Source organism: Gekko japonicus, unplaced genomic scaffold (genome assembly GCF_001447785.1).
Source record: "Gekko japonicus isolate JY-2015 unplaced genomic scaffold, Gekko_japonicus_V1.1 scaffold2054, whole genome shotgun sequence".
NCBI lineage: Eukaryota > Metazoa > Chordata > Lepidosauria > Squamata > Gekkonidae > Gekko > Gekko japonicus.
The window spans coordinates 54,586-72,469 of record NW_015165306.1 but is presented as its reverse complement, the minus strand read 5'-3'; the positions used below and the strand labels follow the sequence as shown (position 1 = coordinate 72,469).

At 39.5% G+C, this 17,884-nt stretch overlaps 1 protein-coding gene across 1 annotated transcript in view; it reads left to right on the top strand.

Moving 5' to 3' along the window:
* Positions 1-17,884, top strand: part of MYOM2 (myomesin 2) — a gene marked incomplete at its 3' end in the record, with an annotated part of 116,842 nt that overhangs the window by 47,720 nt on the left and 51,238 nt on the right. The window contains exons 10-12 of the mRNA XM_015410441.1: positions 3,829-3,990; positions 5,229-5,370; positions 8,431-8,630. Coding sequence (XP_015265927.1) covers positions 3,829-3,990; positions 5,229-5,370; positions 8,431-8,630 — 504 coding nt within the window. The remainder of the gene's footprint in view (positions 1-3,828; positions 3,991-5,228; positions 5,371-8,430; positions 8,631-17,884) is intronic.

Genomic DNA, 17,884 nt, shown 5'->3' with positions numbered 1-17,884 from the left:
TGGTGCCCACTGGAGGTCGCCGCCGGATGTGGGGAGGACACACTTCCGGTGATGTCAGGGGGTGTGGCATATGCTAATGAGTTATGCTAATGAGTCCCCCTAGCTCTTTTTCTACGAAATGACCCCTGGTTTATACTCTGAATATCTAAGGTGCTATTGGATCAAAATCCAACTGGAAATATGAGGAAATACACCCCAGATTCTGGCTGCAGATTAAAATAGTCAAAGTCATGTGCCAGACCTGGTTACGAGGTTTTGGTCTGCCCAGGGCAGAAAATACTCGGGTATGTCCTGTCCGCCCCTCTTCTGCCCCCACTTGCACATCCCTGGCCCACCTGCTTGCATTCTCCTCCCCCGCTGCCCATTCATGCATTCTTCCTCCACCCACTTGTTCATTTGCCAGCCCTCCCGGTGCTCTTACACCCTTCCCCGACTGTACTGGGCCTTGTATGTAGCTGGGAATGCTGCTGTTGGGAGTGTCTCTGTCATTCATTTCCTGTACACCCTTCCACCAGCAGTACTGGGCCATGCATGCAGACAGGAATATGAGCTTACAATAAGCATATGGGCAGCCCGGAAGGTGAGCAGGTGGGGAGAGGTGGCCGTAGGCCCCTTCAGAAGACCTAGGTTTTGGCAGCTGCCTCACCTCAGGCTATGCTGACACCTGCCCTGTCCTATACCCACAACAATTGATAAAGCTCCGGTCTGCGAACAATGATGTAATTGGCAATGATGATCAATGATGATCATCAAGTGTTCAGCAGAGAGGGATAGGAACATGATTAAATCTGATTCTGTTCTTTTTCTTGAACAACAGACCTATTGTATTGGTAAATTGTGTATGTGCAATCCAGACTGCTGGATAAACTGGGAAAAGTTAGTATGGTTGGTTGTCCAATCAGGCTAAAAGAGTCTAAACATCCAGCCAAAATGGGCTGGATCTGGCCAGCTTTTCCCCTCAGTTTCCCCTCCTTACTCCAACCCCCTGTCCAACTTGCCATTGTCCATGCAGGTTCCATGATCCCAAAACTAGCCTTCTTGGTGATTAAAGGGGACCCTTCTTTCCTTTGTTTCCAAGTGAAAAGGGGGTCTGGATCCCACCCTATTGTCCTTAGCTGCTTCAGACTAAAGACTATTAATCATTTTGACTCGTCTTTAGAGAATATTTAGATGTCTTGTATAGAAATAGGCTAAAAGTAAGTAAGAATTAGGGTGAATACAAACCCTGTGTCAATATGCTGGGATACTTATGAGTATTCCTTTTCAACTACTAATTATTTGTTATATTTGTAATGTCAGCACATTTGTCAGAGGAAATCAATAGGTCTTTGTCCACTTGCTTCTTGCCAGGTGTCATGAGTGACTCGTGTTTGCATCAGTTAAACCAAAAAGCCTTTTTATTCAGTAGCTGATAGGAGTTAACAAACAAAAGGACAAATAAATCATCAATAAGTCCAGATGAGCCTGCTTGCAGGATGGGCAGGCTATACATATGAAAAATAAATAAATAATAATAAATAGTAACTATTCAAATAGTTATTTTGTTTTGACAAGTTTGCTAATTCAAGGAGACTACGACAGTCCCTTACTGTACCAAAAGTTGCAGAGTTTACCAGCTATTCTGCAGAATTCCACTTAAAAACAGGTATCTTCTCACTTTTTTCTTTTAAAGGGGAAAAAATCCTCCTAATCATAAAATAACAGCTTTGAGTTAATTATTATAGAAAAGCAGAACTGAATTATTTTATTATTTTTATAGCTTATTTTAATAAATAATGACTACAATTAGATTATGAAACTGAATTTGTGGGGTTACAATACAAACTTTATAAAGCACCACTCTATAAAAGGGAGGTCGTAATTTAGTAAATGTAGTATTTCTAGTTCTTCTGCAGTTCTTCTTGCTGCTGAATTGGGTTAATTGGGTTAGCCTCAAAATATGGTGGTACTTTGATAGGAAATCAGTCTATAGCATTAACCTTTCCTTCACTTAGCCAGGACTCTGCCCATAATTTTACTACAGCCTGGTTTCCATTTTCCTAGGTTTGTTATTTCCTAGGTATGTTATTGGTGTAATCCTATGCAGAGTTATTCCAGTCTATGCCCATTGATTTCAATAGGATTATACTGGAATCATTTCCCATAGATTGCCCGTTTGAAAAGATTTCATTGGACTTGAATACAGGGAAATTATAACTGATCAGTGTCCCACAAGGCCAGAAGCTGTGGCTCTCCTCATCAAGTCAACTGACGTTCTCTTACTTTTTCTGAGAAATCACTTTGTTGATTCCAAAAAGTTCCAAAGACTTAATACCTTAACTTCATGTCCCAAAGACCAAGGGAATTGTATGGTTTTGGATCCAAAGGTTCATTTTTTCTAGCGGAGGAGACTCCCTGTGGTGCAAGGAACCTTCCTCTGTTGAAAGATACTTCTTCAGCCAGTGAAAGCTTCCTTCCTTTGTTTCCTGGTTGATTGGCTCCCTTTGTAATTAACCAAAACATCTTTAAAAAGGGGTTTTGGTAGCCATACTTATTTCTTCAAGGTGTCTTCCACTTGAAGATGTTCTCGGGATTAAAACGACTTTGTAGAACTTGAGAGAAAGCAGTGAATGCAAGCAGCATATAAAATATGCAAATCAGGATATGACTGAGAGATGGGAGGTAGAGCCATTGCAATGTGAAGCATTTCCATAAGGTGGGGCACCACAGAAATTTTATGGGTGACAAAGTAACAGATGGTTTTAATTTATATATGCAGATAGCTGCTCCTCAGCACCAGCCTTGTAATTTGAAAATGTGGCACATTTGTCAGTTATGAGCGCTTTATCTTTCAGTACATGCAGTTGTTGTCCAAAATGCCTGGCCGGTAGCTTTTTAAATAGTTTTCTTGTATTTTTATCAGAACTGTGGAATGTTCATCTGTAGTCCTGAAGTGGAAAGTTCATTATAATGAGACGATTGTTGATTAGAATAGATCTGTGCAGAACAGCTCCTGGGACACACTCTCCTCCTGGGCAACAGTAACAGTCAATTATTAAGGTAATAGGTAGGAACAGGTAGGAATCTCTTTGGCCAAGAAAAAAAAAATCCCACACATTTCATTGCACCAATTGCACTAGTCAATCAGATTTAATTTACATTAATCAGATTTAATTTACATTAATCTTGAGTCACAACCTTTCACCTGTGAGGAATTCAGACTTAATTTGATTCACTGCCTAGCAGGAATACCCAACAGATTTTAAATTGTGTGTATTTATAGCACGTTTCAGATTTAACTGAAATCTGGCCTTTCTCTCCTTCTTTCCAGTTTAATCTGACATATGCTTTGAATAGTGAAGTTTATTTAAAAGGATCAAAAGTGCATACCGTGATAACTCTTGATTAGGGGTACAATCCAGCCAAAGTTAAGCACATTTCAGTGATTTCAGTGGATGAGCAAAGTACAGGTTTAACTCTGTTCTATTGAAATCAATAGGATTTAAAAGTGTTTATCTACCTCATGCCCTAGATTAGCTTTTTATGACATGGCTTCTAAAGTCCCCCCCTTTGGATGAAAATGGTAGTGGTGAAGCATCTAGCCATTAGGTCTCTGAGGGATAGCATAGAATAGTATAAAAATAGATGACGTTCATCTTTATATAATCAGAGGTGGCATAAATTTGAAGGCTGACAGTTCAGACTTTGGAAAAGTAGAGTTTTCTAAGGCTTAAAGTCCCCCTTGAATAAATATACCCTAAAATGGCTGCCTCAGTGATTCATGTGGAAAGGTCAATCATCATCCCTGCTGACTATGATGACAGATGCTTAATCCCAGTTCTCTTCCAGATGTGTTAATTAAAGAAACCAAATGGACAAAACCGTACTTTGGAGAAGGCCAGGCAACTCTGTCTTTCAGCCACCTGAACAAGGATGATGAAGGCTTGTACACACTGCGCATAGTGTCAAGAGGCGGAGTAAATGAATATAGCGCATTTCTGTTTGTGAGAGGTGGGACTTTTTATTTGTTTCTTGGTACAGTTCTGCTCCATTTTTAACATCTGATTATCAGAACTAAAAATAGTAGGACACTGACCAGCCTTTCCTCAACTACATCCTCACTGAAGTTAGGGGACACCTCAGTTTTAGTGGCTGTGCCTGACATTGTAGAGAGGCTGGGAGGAAGTCTTTGTGTACAATGCCCATGCTTACCAGAGAACATTGTCATACTTATGTAATTTTTGGAGATGGAAAATTAAAGGAAAACCTTGCTTTAAAAAAATTAGATATGTAGATGAAAATGAGATGAATATATGGAAGTAAGGAGAATTATACTTTGACCTTACATTTGCATTCACAATTCCCCTGCAAGTAAGAATAAGGTCACAGAGGTCCTTATGGGGAACCCCCCCCAGCACTACATCCCCCTTTCTTTTAAATGAGCGTATTTCTCTATGTGCAGAATTTAGATTGTTTTAAATACTTCAGGCTGAACCTACAGCATACCCTGCCAAATAGAATGGTGCTTGGCTATATTCTTTGAAAACTGAGTCCTGATGATAAACATATTTACTTCTAAATAAAACTAACTGAATGTCAGGATCATGGCCTTTGAAAGTACTGTAGCTTTCATGACTGGACACAGCTTAGTCATTTTTCCTTCTGAAACAAACACCACTATTATCCCATGAGGTTATTTCTATTTATTTTCTAACTGAAGCAGGCTACCATTATCTCTGCAATGCAGTTGTTCACCTTTATACATAATCTTAAAGAGAAAACTCTGTCTCACAACAGTTAAGCTGGTGGGAAACAGGACAGTGAGGGGAGGCTGGATATTCACAGTGGCTGGGTCTAAGTCATACGCACCAGTGGATTTCTGAACTGGTGGGCCTTAGGGTTTGTTGATAATGGGATCTTTGCCCTTCCCCTTCCTCCTGACAAGACCATTTAGAAAACGTGTGATCTGGATACTGAAGGGCATCTCTTCATATAGTCCTTAGCTGTGAGATTTTAACTAGGTCCATTTTAATCCACATTAAAATGCTCCATCATGCAATTTTTTGCACGAACAAGCCATGATATGCAGTTTATTGAAACATCAGTTCCTGTTAAGATTTAACTTTCAGATGCCATTTGATTAACTCCTTGGTTTGGTCAGAGACTCAGAACGAGGCACATGGCAGTTATAAATAATGCCATTTAAATTATGGACACCTGATTGAATCTGGATGTTCTCTTGGTTTTAGATGCTGATGCCGTGGTAATTGGAGCCCCTGGAGCACCCATGGATGTGAAATGCCATGATGCCAACAGAGATTATGTTATTGTTACTTGGAAACCACCAAATACTACCCATGAATCTCCAGTTATTGGATATTTTGTGGACAGGTAGGATAGATATTTGATTTGTTTTTTCATGAAATCTTTGAACAGTAATTAAAGAAATGAAGCATACTGTGGTTTAAGGGCCTGTGATAGCTTATCTGTAAGTGTGAGCCATGCTCAAATATTGCAGTATTCAAAAAAAGATTTTTTTCAAAACTTTTGCCTACCTCCCGTAAATAGTTAAGAAGTTCATGAAGTTGCCTCTTATCACCTCTAAGTATTTTGCCCTCTTCACAGTCTTAGTTGCTTAAGGGAGTGTTTTTTTCAGGACACCTGAAGGGCATAAATATCTGGGAGAATATTGTCTGAGAACATCAGGTGGGTAGAGACTGGAGCACTATAGTTTTTGGAGTACCCCCCTCCTTTTAAAAAAAGTTTTTTTATTTTAAAACCAAACTCTTTTTCTTTAAATTCAAGAATTCAAGAAAATGTCATGATTCTAAAATATTAGCAAGAGCAAGCAAGGGTGTAAGTGTGCATGTACAATTTTTGCCTGGTTTCCTCCTCCTTGCTGCAGCCCTGGTGCCACATGGCACTTCATTCATGATAATCCCCTGACCCTCACTGGTGGTTTTTCAGATGAGGACTCCTGGGGTGAGGAGGGAAGGGTCATATTGACTGAACTACTTCCATTTGCTCATCCATAGGATCCAAACTTCTGGCATTCAATATGTTGCCAACACCCCAAGGGTGCTAAGGTTCTTTGACTTGTGTGGCTAGCCAATAAACCACACAGTTAAAACAATCATCCAGGCAGTAAAGGGTAACAGAAGTATACCATCTTGGGGGGGTTAGGGCTTAGGAGGCTGGGCAGAACTATTGTTAACATCTATTATCAATGCCTACCGGGAATGCTCGGGTTGTAGTAGGGTTGTGGTCGCCCTCTTTGAGTTTTTGAGATTCTGGAATGATTGTGGTTACTGAGCACCTTAATTGTTTTATTGGTTATTGGTTTTTAAATTGTATATGTTGTTTTAATTGTATTAGAGTATTGATGTTTTATTGCAAGTCTTTTCTTGCCTTTGTTAGCCGCCCTGAGCCCTACGGGGAAGGGCGGGGTATAAATTTAATAATAAATAAATAAATAAATAAATAAATAAAGTATTTTTATTCGAATAAGGAGCACCTCACAGCTTAAGTTCAGCGTGGGTGTTCAGTGAGCAAATACAGAAAGCAGACTTATATACTCTTCTTACTCCTCCTCACTTTACATCATCACTGACATCACCTAGACATGCTCAGTTCAGTTTTCTTTATCTGGCCAGTCATCAATCACATATTTGACACACGGGATGTTACTTGGCTGCATCTCAACTCCTACAATGCAGGTGCAGTGCTCATTATTTTTGATTTACAATTTTGTTTACTTCTTTTGGCTTTTCTCCCAGACTCCTTTCACCTTTGAATGAACTCTCAGGCTGAGTTCATTTTCAGTACAAAACTCTATTAGTTCTGTTACAAAATTGGTTCCTTTACATTTATACATACATATAAAAGTGTAACAATATTCTTAAAGCATTTAAAAGCTGATTTTCACTAAAAGTATACCAAGTATGAAAGCATATTTCATTACAATGACATTCTAAAGAATTAAACTCTTTATATGAATTCCTTTAGTGTTTAAAAGTAGCCTGTGGCATAAAGCTCCTTTAGATGTGCTGATTCTATATATCAGTTTTCATTTTGGTCCATCAGAATATTTTACATAATATTTTTGGTTATTTATAAAGCCTTTTCTGTTTAAATTAAAGCTTTTAATTTGTAAAACACAGTAGCTTACTTTAGTTAGGAGGGGACACCAGTCTATAATACATATGTTGTATTTCTAATCGACCCTTTTAGTGTAACAAACTTCAAAGCACACACTTTGGAACATCTCCTGACTTTGCTCGTTAGTTCTAACCTGCCCATGATTTATGTTTTCTATGTTGGCAGGGTCTTCTACACACCTGATAGTTCTGAATGTATAATGATTTCTCCTTAGGCAAACAGTCTTTTTGTCTTAAGCTTAATAACTTTAGCAGAGCTTAAAATTAATAAAGGGATAGTTGCTTTTACAAACATCTTATACATATTTAGCCTTAAACATAACATAAAGTTCTAAAAACACACCACCAGATCAAGAGAAGATATTTCTCTCTGTTACAGCATATAGCTGTCCTTTTACCCCAACTAGGCTCTTCTCTTTTGAAGTACAAGATGGAACAATAAATCCTAAAGTTGGCAATAGTTTCTTTCCAATTAAAACTGCTGACATTATACCTATTCAATTCATTTAAGCAAATCTTTCTGTTATTCCAGTTAAAAAATGTAGAGTCTTTTCTTTAAAATAATAAACAAACAGGTAAATATATATACATAGGCATTGCTCAAAGCATCTAATAGTTCAATATGTTAGACTATCCCAAACTCAAAGAATAGACATGATCTGGGCTTCTCGCATTCAAAGTTGCTACACAAAGCAAAAACTGCTATAAACTCTTCAACTCTATTTGGCTAATTTCTACTTCTCTTTGAAGCAAAAGGATTTCATAATAAATCTTGGACTCTTGATGGGTCCTAATGAAAAGTTGGCTGAATTAATGGGCAGAACACAGGCAATAGCTCCCAATTAAAAGGAGACATCACGACACCTGCTTATTAAAACTCAAACACTCCCAGTTAAAAAGAAACTCTCCTGTCAATTAAAAATGAATCAAACCACCTGGTGTTATACAATACAGACAGTGCTTAGTGGTTTAAACAGGTTGCTAATTCTCCAACAGGAATCCCAAAGACTTTCCCCAAAGATTTCTGTAAAACAGCAATAATCAATTAAAAATCATTTGAACACTTGGCACTTCCTACAAATAAATCTGATAAACTATTTATTTAGTTTTTTTGGGGGGGGTTGTATTTATACCCCGCCCTCCCTGCAAGTGGACTACAGGACATATATGAGGACACGGTTTCTTGTAATTTAATTATTCAGACATTACTGGTCTCAAACAAACCATTGTAAAGCATCTTCTGTTCAATATTGAGTTTTAAAAGTTTTTTTTCTTCTGGTCATTTTGCAACCAGGTGTGAAGTAGGTACTGAAAACTGGATTCAGTGCAATGATGCTCCTGTCAAAATCTGCATATATCCAGTGACTGGATTGTTCGAAGGGCGTTCCTATGTATTCCGCGTGAGGGCAGTCAACCAGGCTGGTATCAGCAGACCATCTAGAATCTCTGAAGCTGTGGCAGCTCTTGACCCTGTTGACTTGGAGAGATTACAAAGTAAGTTACCAACTAACTAAAGAGCTCTTCATTATTTATTAGGCAGTAGAACAGAAGGCTGCTTATTGTCATTTGTTGGTAGGTGAGATGTCTTTCCCCCCTTTCCTACTATTACCAGCTTAGGTAAGAGTGGCCAATGAGAGCTGATGGAATGTTAGTGCGTGGACAGTTAAGAGAGCAGTTGAAATTAGACTGCAAGAGTCTCTCCCCGCCCCCACAAGTGTTGGTATGTTTTCTAAGGCTCAACATAAGGCGATGGTTCGAGGCCAGGTCTACCAATATAGTGGGAAGGGGTGGGTAGCCCTTTTCTCTGCAGGCCAAGCCTACCAATATAGTGGACTGGGGTGGGTAACCTGTTCTCCAGAGGCCAGGTCTACCAATATGGTGGAAAGGGGTGGGTGTTCTCTAGAGGACAGGTCTAGCAATATAGTATACTGGGGTGGGTGAAATTTGACTTGATTCTGTTTTCTCTTATAATTTTAAATTGATCTTAAAATATAGTTTAAATATAATTTAAAATAATTTATTCTGAGATTTTTATAAGGTTATGGAAGTAATTTTCTAAAAAACGGATTTATGTGATAGTCAAATGTAGACTTGCTCACAACTTTAATGCCACTAGCTTTTTTTGCTCACAAGATAGAATTTCTGCTCACAACACTGTGGAGCTTAGAGGGAACATTGGTTGTAACATGTACCTTACTTTCTTCAGTGTTCTGTCCATGGGCTATGCGCCTCAGGGAAAGAAACACACACAAATACACCCAAGTTAATATCTTGGTAGGAGTGTGTGTGTATGGCATCAATAAATGGTGGCAGTGTGTGAATGGAACCGTGTTTGAGCCCCCAACCTCAATAACTTTGTGTGAATGAGGGCATGTTATTGAAGAGATTGGGCGATCCTATCTACTGATGCCTCTGTGAGTGAGAGAGGACTTGAGAGGGGAAGCTCTCTATATGTTTTAATAGAGACAAGAAGGGTTACATCTTGGCCTATGTGTAACCCAGAACCTTTGTGTGAGAGAGATGCTTTAGAGGGTGGTAGGCACTCTCTGTGAGCGGAGAAGGGCCAACTTTATTGAAAGAAAACCCTGTTCACGCAATATATTTGGTTTGCTGTTGGAACTAAAGTTTGCAATCAAGTTAGCTATTTTAAAGGGTCTGTGTGTGTTTATGTTCAAATTATTATTTTAGCATTATCATCTACTTTTCAAACGCAGGCCTCAATGCATGAAGCAGAATAGTTTGCTGCACCTATCTGATGCCTCTCCTATCCTCCTCTTTGCTATTGTACCTAATGAGCCTCAGAAGCCCTTCTAACAACTCCATATTATGGGACAATTCATTTCAGATTTGTCTGTGAATGGTCCTTATGTGATTTGTTTGATGAGGTGTCAAATGCTTGCCCAGACATCAATGTTTATCTTGGGTCCAATCAGTGCTATTCCAGGTGGTAGCCACTATAGATGATTGGAGCTGCGTTGGCTCAAGTGGTTAAGATGCTGAACTGCAGGCTGTGGAAGGTCAGTAGTTCAGCAGTTCGAGACCCGGGTGCCGCATGATGGAGTGAGCTCCCATCTCTAGTTTCAGCTGCTGCCAACCTAGCAGTTCGAAAGCAAGAAATTGCAAGTAGATAAATAGGGACCACTTCGGTGGGAAGGTAACAGCGTTCCGTGCACCTTGGTGTTTAGTCATGCCGGCCACAAGACCACGGAAATGTCTTCGGACAGTGCTGGCTCTTTGGCTTTGAAATGGAGATGAGCACCGCAACCCTACAGTCGGATTCGACTGGCTTTCGAGCAAGGGAACCTTTACCTTTACCTTTAACTTCTTAGTAGATCCATTATTTATACATTGTTGGGGAGTGGCATCGGTTCTGACATGGCGGACTCACTGTGACCATGCTCCAGAGCCCTTTTCTCCCCTGGACCTTTAAACACCAGCGGTATGGACTTTGAAGGTTTTTATACTATGGGCAAAGTCGGTGGATTAAAATTTAAACCAGCCAAAATCGAGTTTTCGATCCTTAAATCCTTCTTCCCTCCTGAATTGCGCCAGATTCTGCTTGCGGAGGCTGTTTAAAGGAACACAAAATGGTGGTGGCATGAGAGGTTCCTACCGATGCGCATGCTTCTATACTAACTAAACAGGACCTCCAAGAAATTTTGAAAGCTTTTAAGAGAGAGATCTTGGACAACATATGCAACATGTTTCAACCTATGGCCGGTCAATTAGAAGAAATGAAAATGGCTATGCAGATCTTGCAATCTGCAGAAATGGCATTAGAAGCCTCTATCACCAACCAAGGTGATATACAAAAGCTCCAGGCCTCTGAAGTGTGGGCAAGAGATAAAATTTTCATGCTAGAGCATAAATCCCGAGAACAGTTTTTGAAATTCTGCGGCTTCGAGGAACAAGTTGAGGGCAATGCTGACCTAATGGTCTTTATTTCTACATGGCTGGTGGCCACCATGCAGCTGGATGATGGCATGGCACCTCTGATTCTGAAAGCCTTCCACTTGGGACCCATTGCCTCAGACAAATGCAAAGGCCCACACAATATCTTAGTGGAGTTTGCGGACTTCAGAACCAAGAACAAGATCCTACAGATGGCGAAAGTAAAAGGAGCTTTCAAATTCAACAATGTGGAAATAGCAATCTTTCCAGACGTCGCCCCAGAAGCATTGCAGATAAGATGTACCCTAAAACCAGTGACACAGCACCTTATTGAAGTAGGGCTTCGATACTGCTGGTCGCCAGTGGGATACCTGCAAATTCGCCATAGAGGCGCGAATTACCAAGCGATGACCTCGACTCGGGTTCTTCACTTTTAAAAGCTCTTGGTATGGAACTGATCTACAAAGAAGCTACAACAAAAAGAAGAGAGAGCTGGATTTTCCAAGCTCACAACTCCGCTGGAGCAAAATTCCAGTCCATCAAAACACCATTGTGGATGACTGAGCTGTCATACTAAAGCACTCCTTCAGCGTCACTTTGTTTTCACTTAAGTTTCCTTCATTATCCTTCATGTAGTTCTGCGCAGCAAGCTGGGGTCCGGGGGGGCTGGGGGTAAGGTTCATGCTTCTCCTGGGGATTTTGAAGTTTAGTTTTATATTTTTATTTAAGCTACACTTATAGCTACACTGGATGATGGGCATTTCTTGCCCTGTGAAGATATTTTCCTCACACTAGAGGTTAGTGTGGGGGGGAAATGTTGTTTCTTTACCATGTATGTTGCTTTTTTACAATGAGTTTGTTTCTCAGAAGAGTTTTCCAGTTATGATGTTTCTGTTTACATGGTTATGGGTGGTTTGGAGGTTGACAGGGGGGTGGGTGGGAAGGGGGTTGGGTTTTTAGGTTAGTGACACATGTTCAATTGTTTTTTATTGAGTTCAACTTTTGCACTTCACCTGTTTGTTTACATAGGTTTTTGGGATGGAGTACACATATATTGAGAGTTTTTAGGTATAAGTATGCTGTTTTCAGTGCATTCTGAACACCGCTATGTTCTGGTGTTTTTTCCATTTCTCATGTCCATTGACTGTCAGCCTTGCATATTACTGGCTCAGGTTACCAAAATAATTATAGTTCTGACATCTCTGTTCTCATCTCACAATGGTCTTCTTCTCAGCAGGACCTGGAGGAAGTATTCTATGGTTTTTCAGGGTCTTTATCTACTCAGGGAGGATTTTTTAAAAAATTTCTTTTCTTAAAATTATGGCATTTGTTCCAACGAAAATACTAACCCTAAACTGCAGACGCTTGAACAACAAAATTAAAACTAAGCGTGTTTCATCCTTTTTAAAGCAACAGAGGATTGATATTGCCTTTTTTCAGGAGACCTATATTAAAAGAGGTTCAAAGGTATTTTCCTCTAATTGGTTCTCCTGTCAATACCTGGCTCATGGCTCCTTGAAGGCAAGAGGAGTCGCGGTATTACTTTCAAAAAATATCAGATTCCAACTTGATTCTTCAGTAATAGATGAGCAAAGCAGATTTGTTTTTCTAAAGGGTCTGTTAAATGGTAAACAAACTATGCTGGCTGCTATCTATGCTCCTAACCAAGCACAGGTGTGCTTCTTACAGGCTACTCTGTCCAAGTTACAGGAGTTTCAAACTAGCTCCCTTATTCTGGGTGGCGACCTTAACAATACTATGAATAAATATCTTGACAGATCTAAGGCTAAGAACAGGTTTACAAAATCTAGCCCTTCTAACATGGTTAGTGCTCTCTAGAACTTAGTTGCTCACTTTGGTCTCTGTGATATTTGGAGGCACTGCAATCCTTCTGAATGCAACTATACCTATTTCTCTTCGCAATTTGAGGTTTATTCTAGACTTGACTATCTGTTGGTTTCTACAGACCTTGTTGAGCAGGTAATCTCCTCTGATATAGGCATCTTCCAATGGACAGATCATGCCCTGGTTTTATGCAGCTTGTGCACAGGGGATAGTAAAGATACTAGACCCCAATAGCGTTTAAAGAACTTTTTATTGAAAAACCCTTTTACACTAAATGAAATACAACAGGAATTGTGAGAGTTTTTCCATAACAATCAGGTCTGTGGAGTTTGGTGGCAAGTTGTGTGGGACACCTCAAAGGCGGTTCTCTGAGGCAAATGCATTGCTCTGTTTGCAGTCTGAAAAAGTAAAAGAGACAAAATTAAAGAAGATCTAATGACAAACATAGCTCGAGACTTTACACAAGGCAACTTGTAGCCCCAAAGTATATTCTAGGCTTCTCCAATTACGCAAGCAATTGGAACGTGTAGAAGTAGCCTCTTTGAGACACTCTGCCCTTTCTTACAAGAATAATTTTGCTACTAAGGGGCCCAAAATGCTTAAAGCTCTATCTTGGAAAATCAAAAAAACAGCAAACTGAATGATACATTAATGTTATTAGGGACAAGAAAGGCAACCTGCACTTGACTACCTCTCAAATTCAGGCGGTCATGGAAGAGATTTATGCTAACCTATATAGCCCTACAGTCCCTCGGGTGACTGACATAAATAGGTACTTACACTCAAGATATGATTTAAGACCCCTATCCTTAGAGCATAGAGATTTCCTTGATCTGCCAATTACAGTGAAAGAAGTTGAGGTGGCCATTAAATCTTTGAAAAACAACAAAGCCCCGTGGCCAGATGGCTTTGGGGCTGAATATTACAAGACTTTAGCTCCTCAACTTACTAAGCCATTGACTGACCTTTTTAATGATGTTTTACATAAGGGGGAGATTCCACAGACTTGGCAAGCAGCCACTGTTATTCTACTACCAAAAGAAACAGAGATCTAACTGATCCCGAATCGTATAGACCGATATCCCTTTTAAATGTTGACTACAAAATCTTTATGCAACTCCTAACAACCAGCTTAAAACACATTATTCCATGGTATATACACACTGACCAGACTGGTTTTATACCAACCCATGATATTACGGATAATATCCGGAAAACTTTAAATCTGATCTATCACGGCAGACTACACCCAGAATGAGACTCGTTTCTCTTCTTGATATAGAGAAAGCATTTGACACAATAGAATTCTCCTTTCTAGACTGCTTGTTAAACCGTCTTCAGTTTGGACCGGTATTCCAGAAAGCAGTACAAGCCATATATGATGCCCCGCAAGCTTTTCTACAAGTAAATGGCACCAGTTCTGCTCCCATCCAGCTTCACAGAGGCACCAGGCAGGGGTGCCCGATGTCACCTCTCCTATTTGCGCTGGCTATAGAACCGCTAGCATGCCATTTGCATCCTGACTCCCAATTCAAAGGCATAAAGGTTGGTGACAAGTCTTACAAAATTAGCTTGTTTGCCAACAACCTTGTGATTTATGTTTCAGATCCTATGCAATCTCTACCAGCTACCAGCTATTCGATCAATCCTTCATGACTTTGGTTTAGTCTCTGGCCTGCAAGTGTCAGGTTCTATAGTCAGATCACACCACACAGTGCTTCATAAGACGTATTCTGTTTATTGGTAGTTCATAGCTATGATGCTTGAATGTTTTTTGTCAGGAATGGCCCAAAGCAGCAGGGCACCCAAAGTTATAGTAGCACCCCCTATTACAAGCATAAGCCAATAAGCATTGTGAATGGTCCCGTGCGTGAGAGAGAAAAGTGAGCAAGAGAAAAGTGAGCCGTTCATTCTCAACAGGTCAGGAGCAGCTGGAAGCCCAAGATCAAAAAAGCATGCACAGATAGCAACCCAGAAGTAGATATCGTTAGTGTACCAGGAAGGAGGATCACTCCCCACACATTCCAAAATGGTAGTGTTAACTGATAGCAGGTTAATCAACAAAAATCCATTCTATATCCTATTAGTCTTTCTCAGCATATAACCCATATCCTTAAAGACAACTTTGATTTTCAATGGCCCAAGGGTAGCAGACCATACTTAGGTATAAAGATTCCTATTAATCTAAATGATCTTGTTAAAGTTAACCATTTGGAGATTTGTAAGGACATTCAAGTTCTGCTAAAAATGGGATACTAAGTTGTTGTCCTGGTTAAAAAGGATTTCACTGATTAAGAGTTTTATTTTCCCCAAGTATTTTTTTTTTGCTTCAGAGCTATTCCAACCTATATACCCTCATCCACTTTAAGACGATGGCAGAGACTTCTGGAGGCATTCATATGGCAATATAAAACTCCACATATTAGGTCCTCAACAATGTGTAGGCACACTCAGAACGGGGGGTTATCTATACTGGATTTACATTGGTACCATATAGCTGCCAATTTAATGAATTTGCTAAGACACTATCATTCTGCCTCAGATGTCGACTGGATGGCAATAGAGGAAAGCTATTTGCACCAACAAACTTTTCGGGAAGCACTATGGGTGACAAAACCCCAACACATAATTTATAAACCATTCAATCCCTTTTTGCATACAACTTTTACTATATGGTTTCTTCACAAATCTAAGTTAATACCATCTTTTTGGACTGGACTCACGAGGTTCATTAATATTATACACAATGGTCAAACGCTAGCTAAAAGTGAATTGGAAAGAAAATATAAAGTGAAACTACACTGGTATGAGTACTTACAGGTACAACATCTATTGCAACCAGTGCTATCCGGTTTCAAAGAATCAGGGGGTCATGCATCACTAGTGGTTTTTGAAACGTGTTTGCATTGTACTGATTTAACTAAAAAAGGTCTTATCTCCAAGCTATATTCTATTCTGTTAAAATCCACCTATAGGCAAATGACTAGTTATCAAAAGGCATGGCAACTAGATCTCAATGTCGACTTAGATGAGGACCAATGGTTATCTATCTGGACTACAACTAACAATATATCTTACTCATTAGCAATACAAGCTATGGCTTACAAAGTCCTTTTTTGATGGTATCTGACACCGGTAAGGTTAGCTCACATGACATCAAAATCAACCGCATTATGCTGGAAACAGTGCAGCAAGAGAGGGTCTTTCTTCCACACCTGGTGGGAGTGGGAGTTTATAAATAAGTTCCGGAAACAAGTAATAGTGTGTATTCGAAATATTACTGGGTTTACATTGCTGTTAGATCCTTTGATTATTTTGTTAAATTTTTGGAGGGCAGGTCAACCGTCAAAGGTACGTAGAGACCTAATCTTAACTCTACTTACTGCTGCTAAGGCTGTTATTACACAACGGTGGAAAGACAGGCTTCCCCCAAGTATATCTCATTGGCAGGCAAAGGTGTGGGATTTTTTTACTTTAGAAAAGTTTGCAGTTTTTACAGATCATTCCATGTTGGTACGAGACATTTCCAATTCACTAGATAAATGGTTTCCCTTTTTGGAAAAAAGGGATGTAAAACAAATGATTTGTGAAAAATGGTCTCTGTTTAAACCTGAAATGTTTTTGTGTTAAGAGCTTGTTTAAAATGGTTTACCTATTTCTCAAGTTTCTTCGTCCTTTTCAGCTAGGATGTTAATTATTACTGTTTGTAGGTATCTTGTTTATTGCTAAACCATTCACAGTTAATATCTACTTAAAATCTTCTATGGTGTCACTTGTTTATATGTTGTTGATGTTATATCTGTGCGTGTGTGTGTGTATATATATAATTCAATAAAATGTGTTTTAAAAAATATGCATTGCATCTGCCATATACACATCACTTGAACTTAATTTTGAGTTGGTCCACTGTACAATTAAAACTTGAGTCCATAAGAAAAGTCAGTATGTCCTTTGTGGCCATCTAATTAGACCCTTTCATCTTGCAACATATGTCAACTATTTACATCTCTAACTGCTACAATCAAGTCTCTGACTTGGTTGGATAGCTCATGATATTCCCCTTGGAATTGGTCTGCTTGAATGAGCAGTCTGAGGGAGTGGAACCCCTGTTTAGATTGTGACATCTGGTGAGATCAGATTTCCCAATCATCTCTACCAAATAGTGAGTAGTAGATCTGTCCTTCATGCAGTTGTCTAACCCTTTCTCAAACCTGTCAATGTAAGGAAACCTTCACTGTGAATTCCATATGCAACTAATGTGGTCTAAAGTGGAACTTCAATTTGTTCTTAAGTAAAATCAATTTTGATGGATTTCCTCCATGTTCATATAACATTGAATGATATTCCCATTGTAGATAATTTCTTAAAATATTTGATAGTGAACATAAGAACATAAGAGAAGCCAATGTTGGATCAGGCCAATGGCCCATCCAATCCAACACTCTGTCACACAGTGGCCAAAAATACCAGGTGCCATTAGGAGGTCCACCAGTGGGGCCAGGACACTAGAAGCCCTCCCACTATTGCCCCCCCCTCAGCACCAAGAATACAAAGCATCACTTGCCCCAGACCGAGAGTTCCTACCTATATCTTGTGGCTAATAGCCACTGATGGACCTCTGCTCCATATGTTTATCCAATTCCCTTTTGAAGCTGTCCATGCTTGTAGCTGCCATCACCTCCAGTGGCAGTGAATTCCATGTGTTAATCACTCTTTGGGTGAAGAAGTACTTCCTTTTATCCGTTCTAACTCGACTGTTCAGCAATTTCATTGAGTGCCCATGAGTTCTTGTATTGTGAGAAAGGGAGAAAAATACTTCTTTCTCTACCTGCTCTATCTCATGCATAATCTTGTAAATCTGTATCATGTCATCCCTCAGTCCTGATACAGGATAGATACATAAGACTGATCATTGTTTTTATTTAAATGTAATCTTCACAGAGTGTGAATCTGCATTAATGGCTAATATTCTATGCTTGTTTCAGTTTTCTGGAAATCCTTGTCCTGCTTAT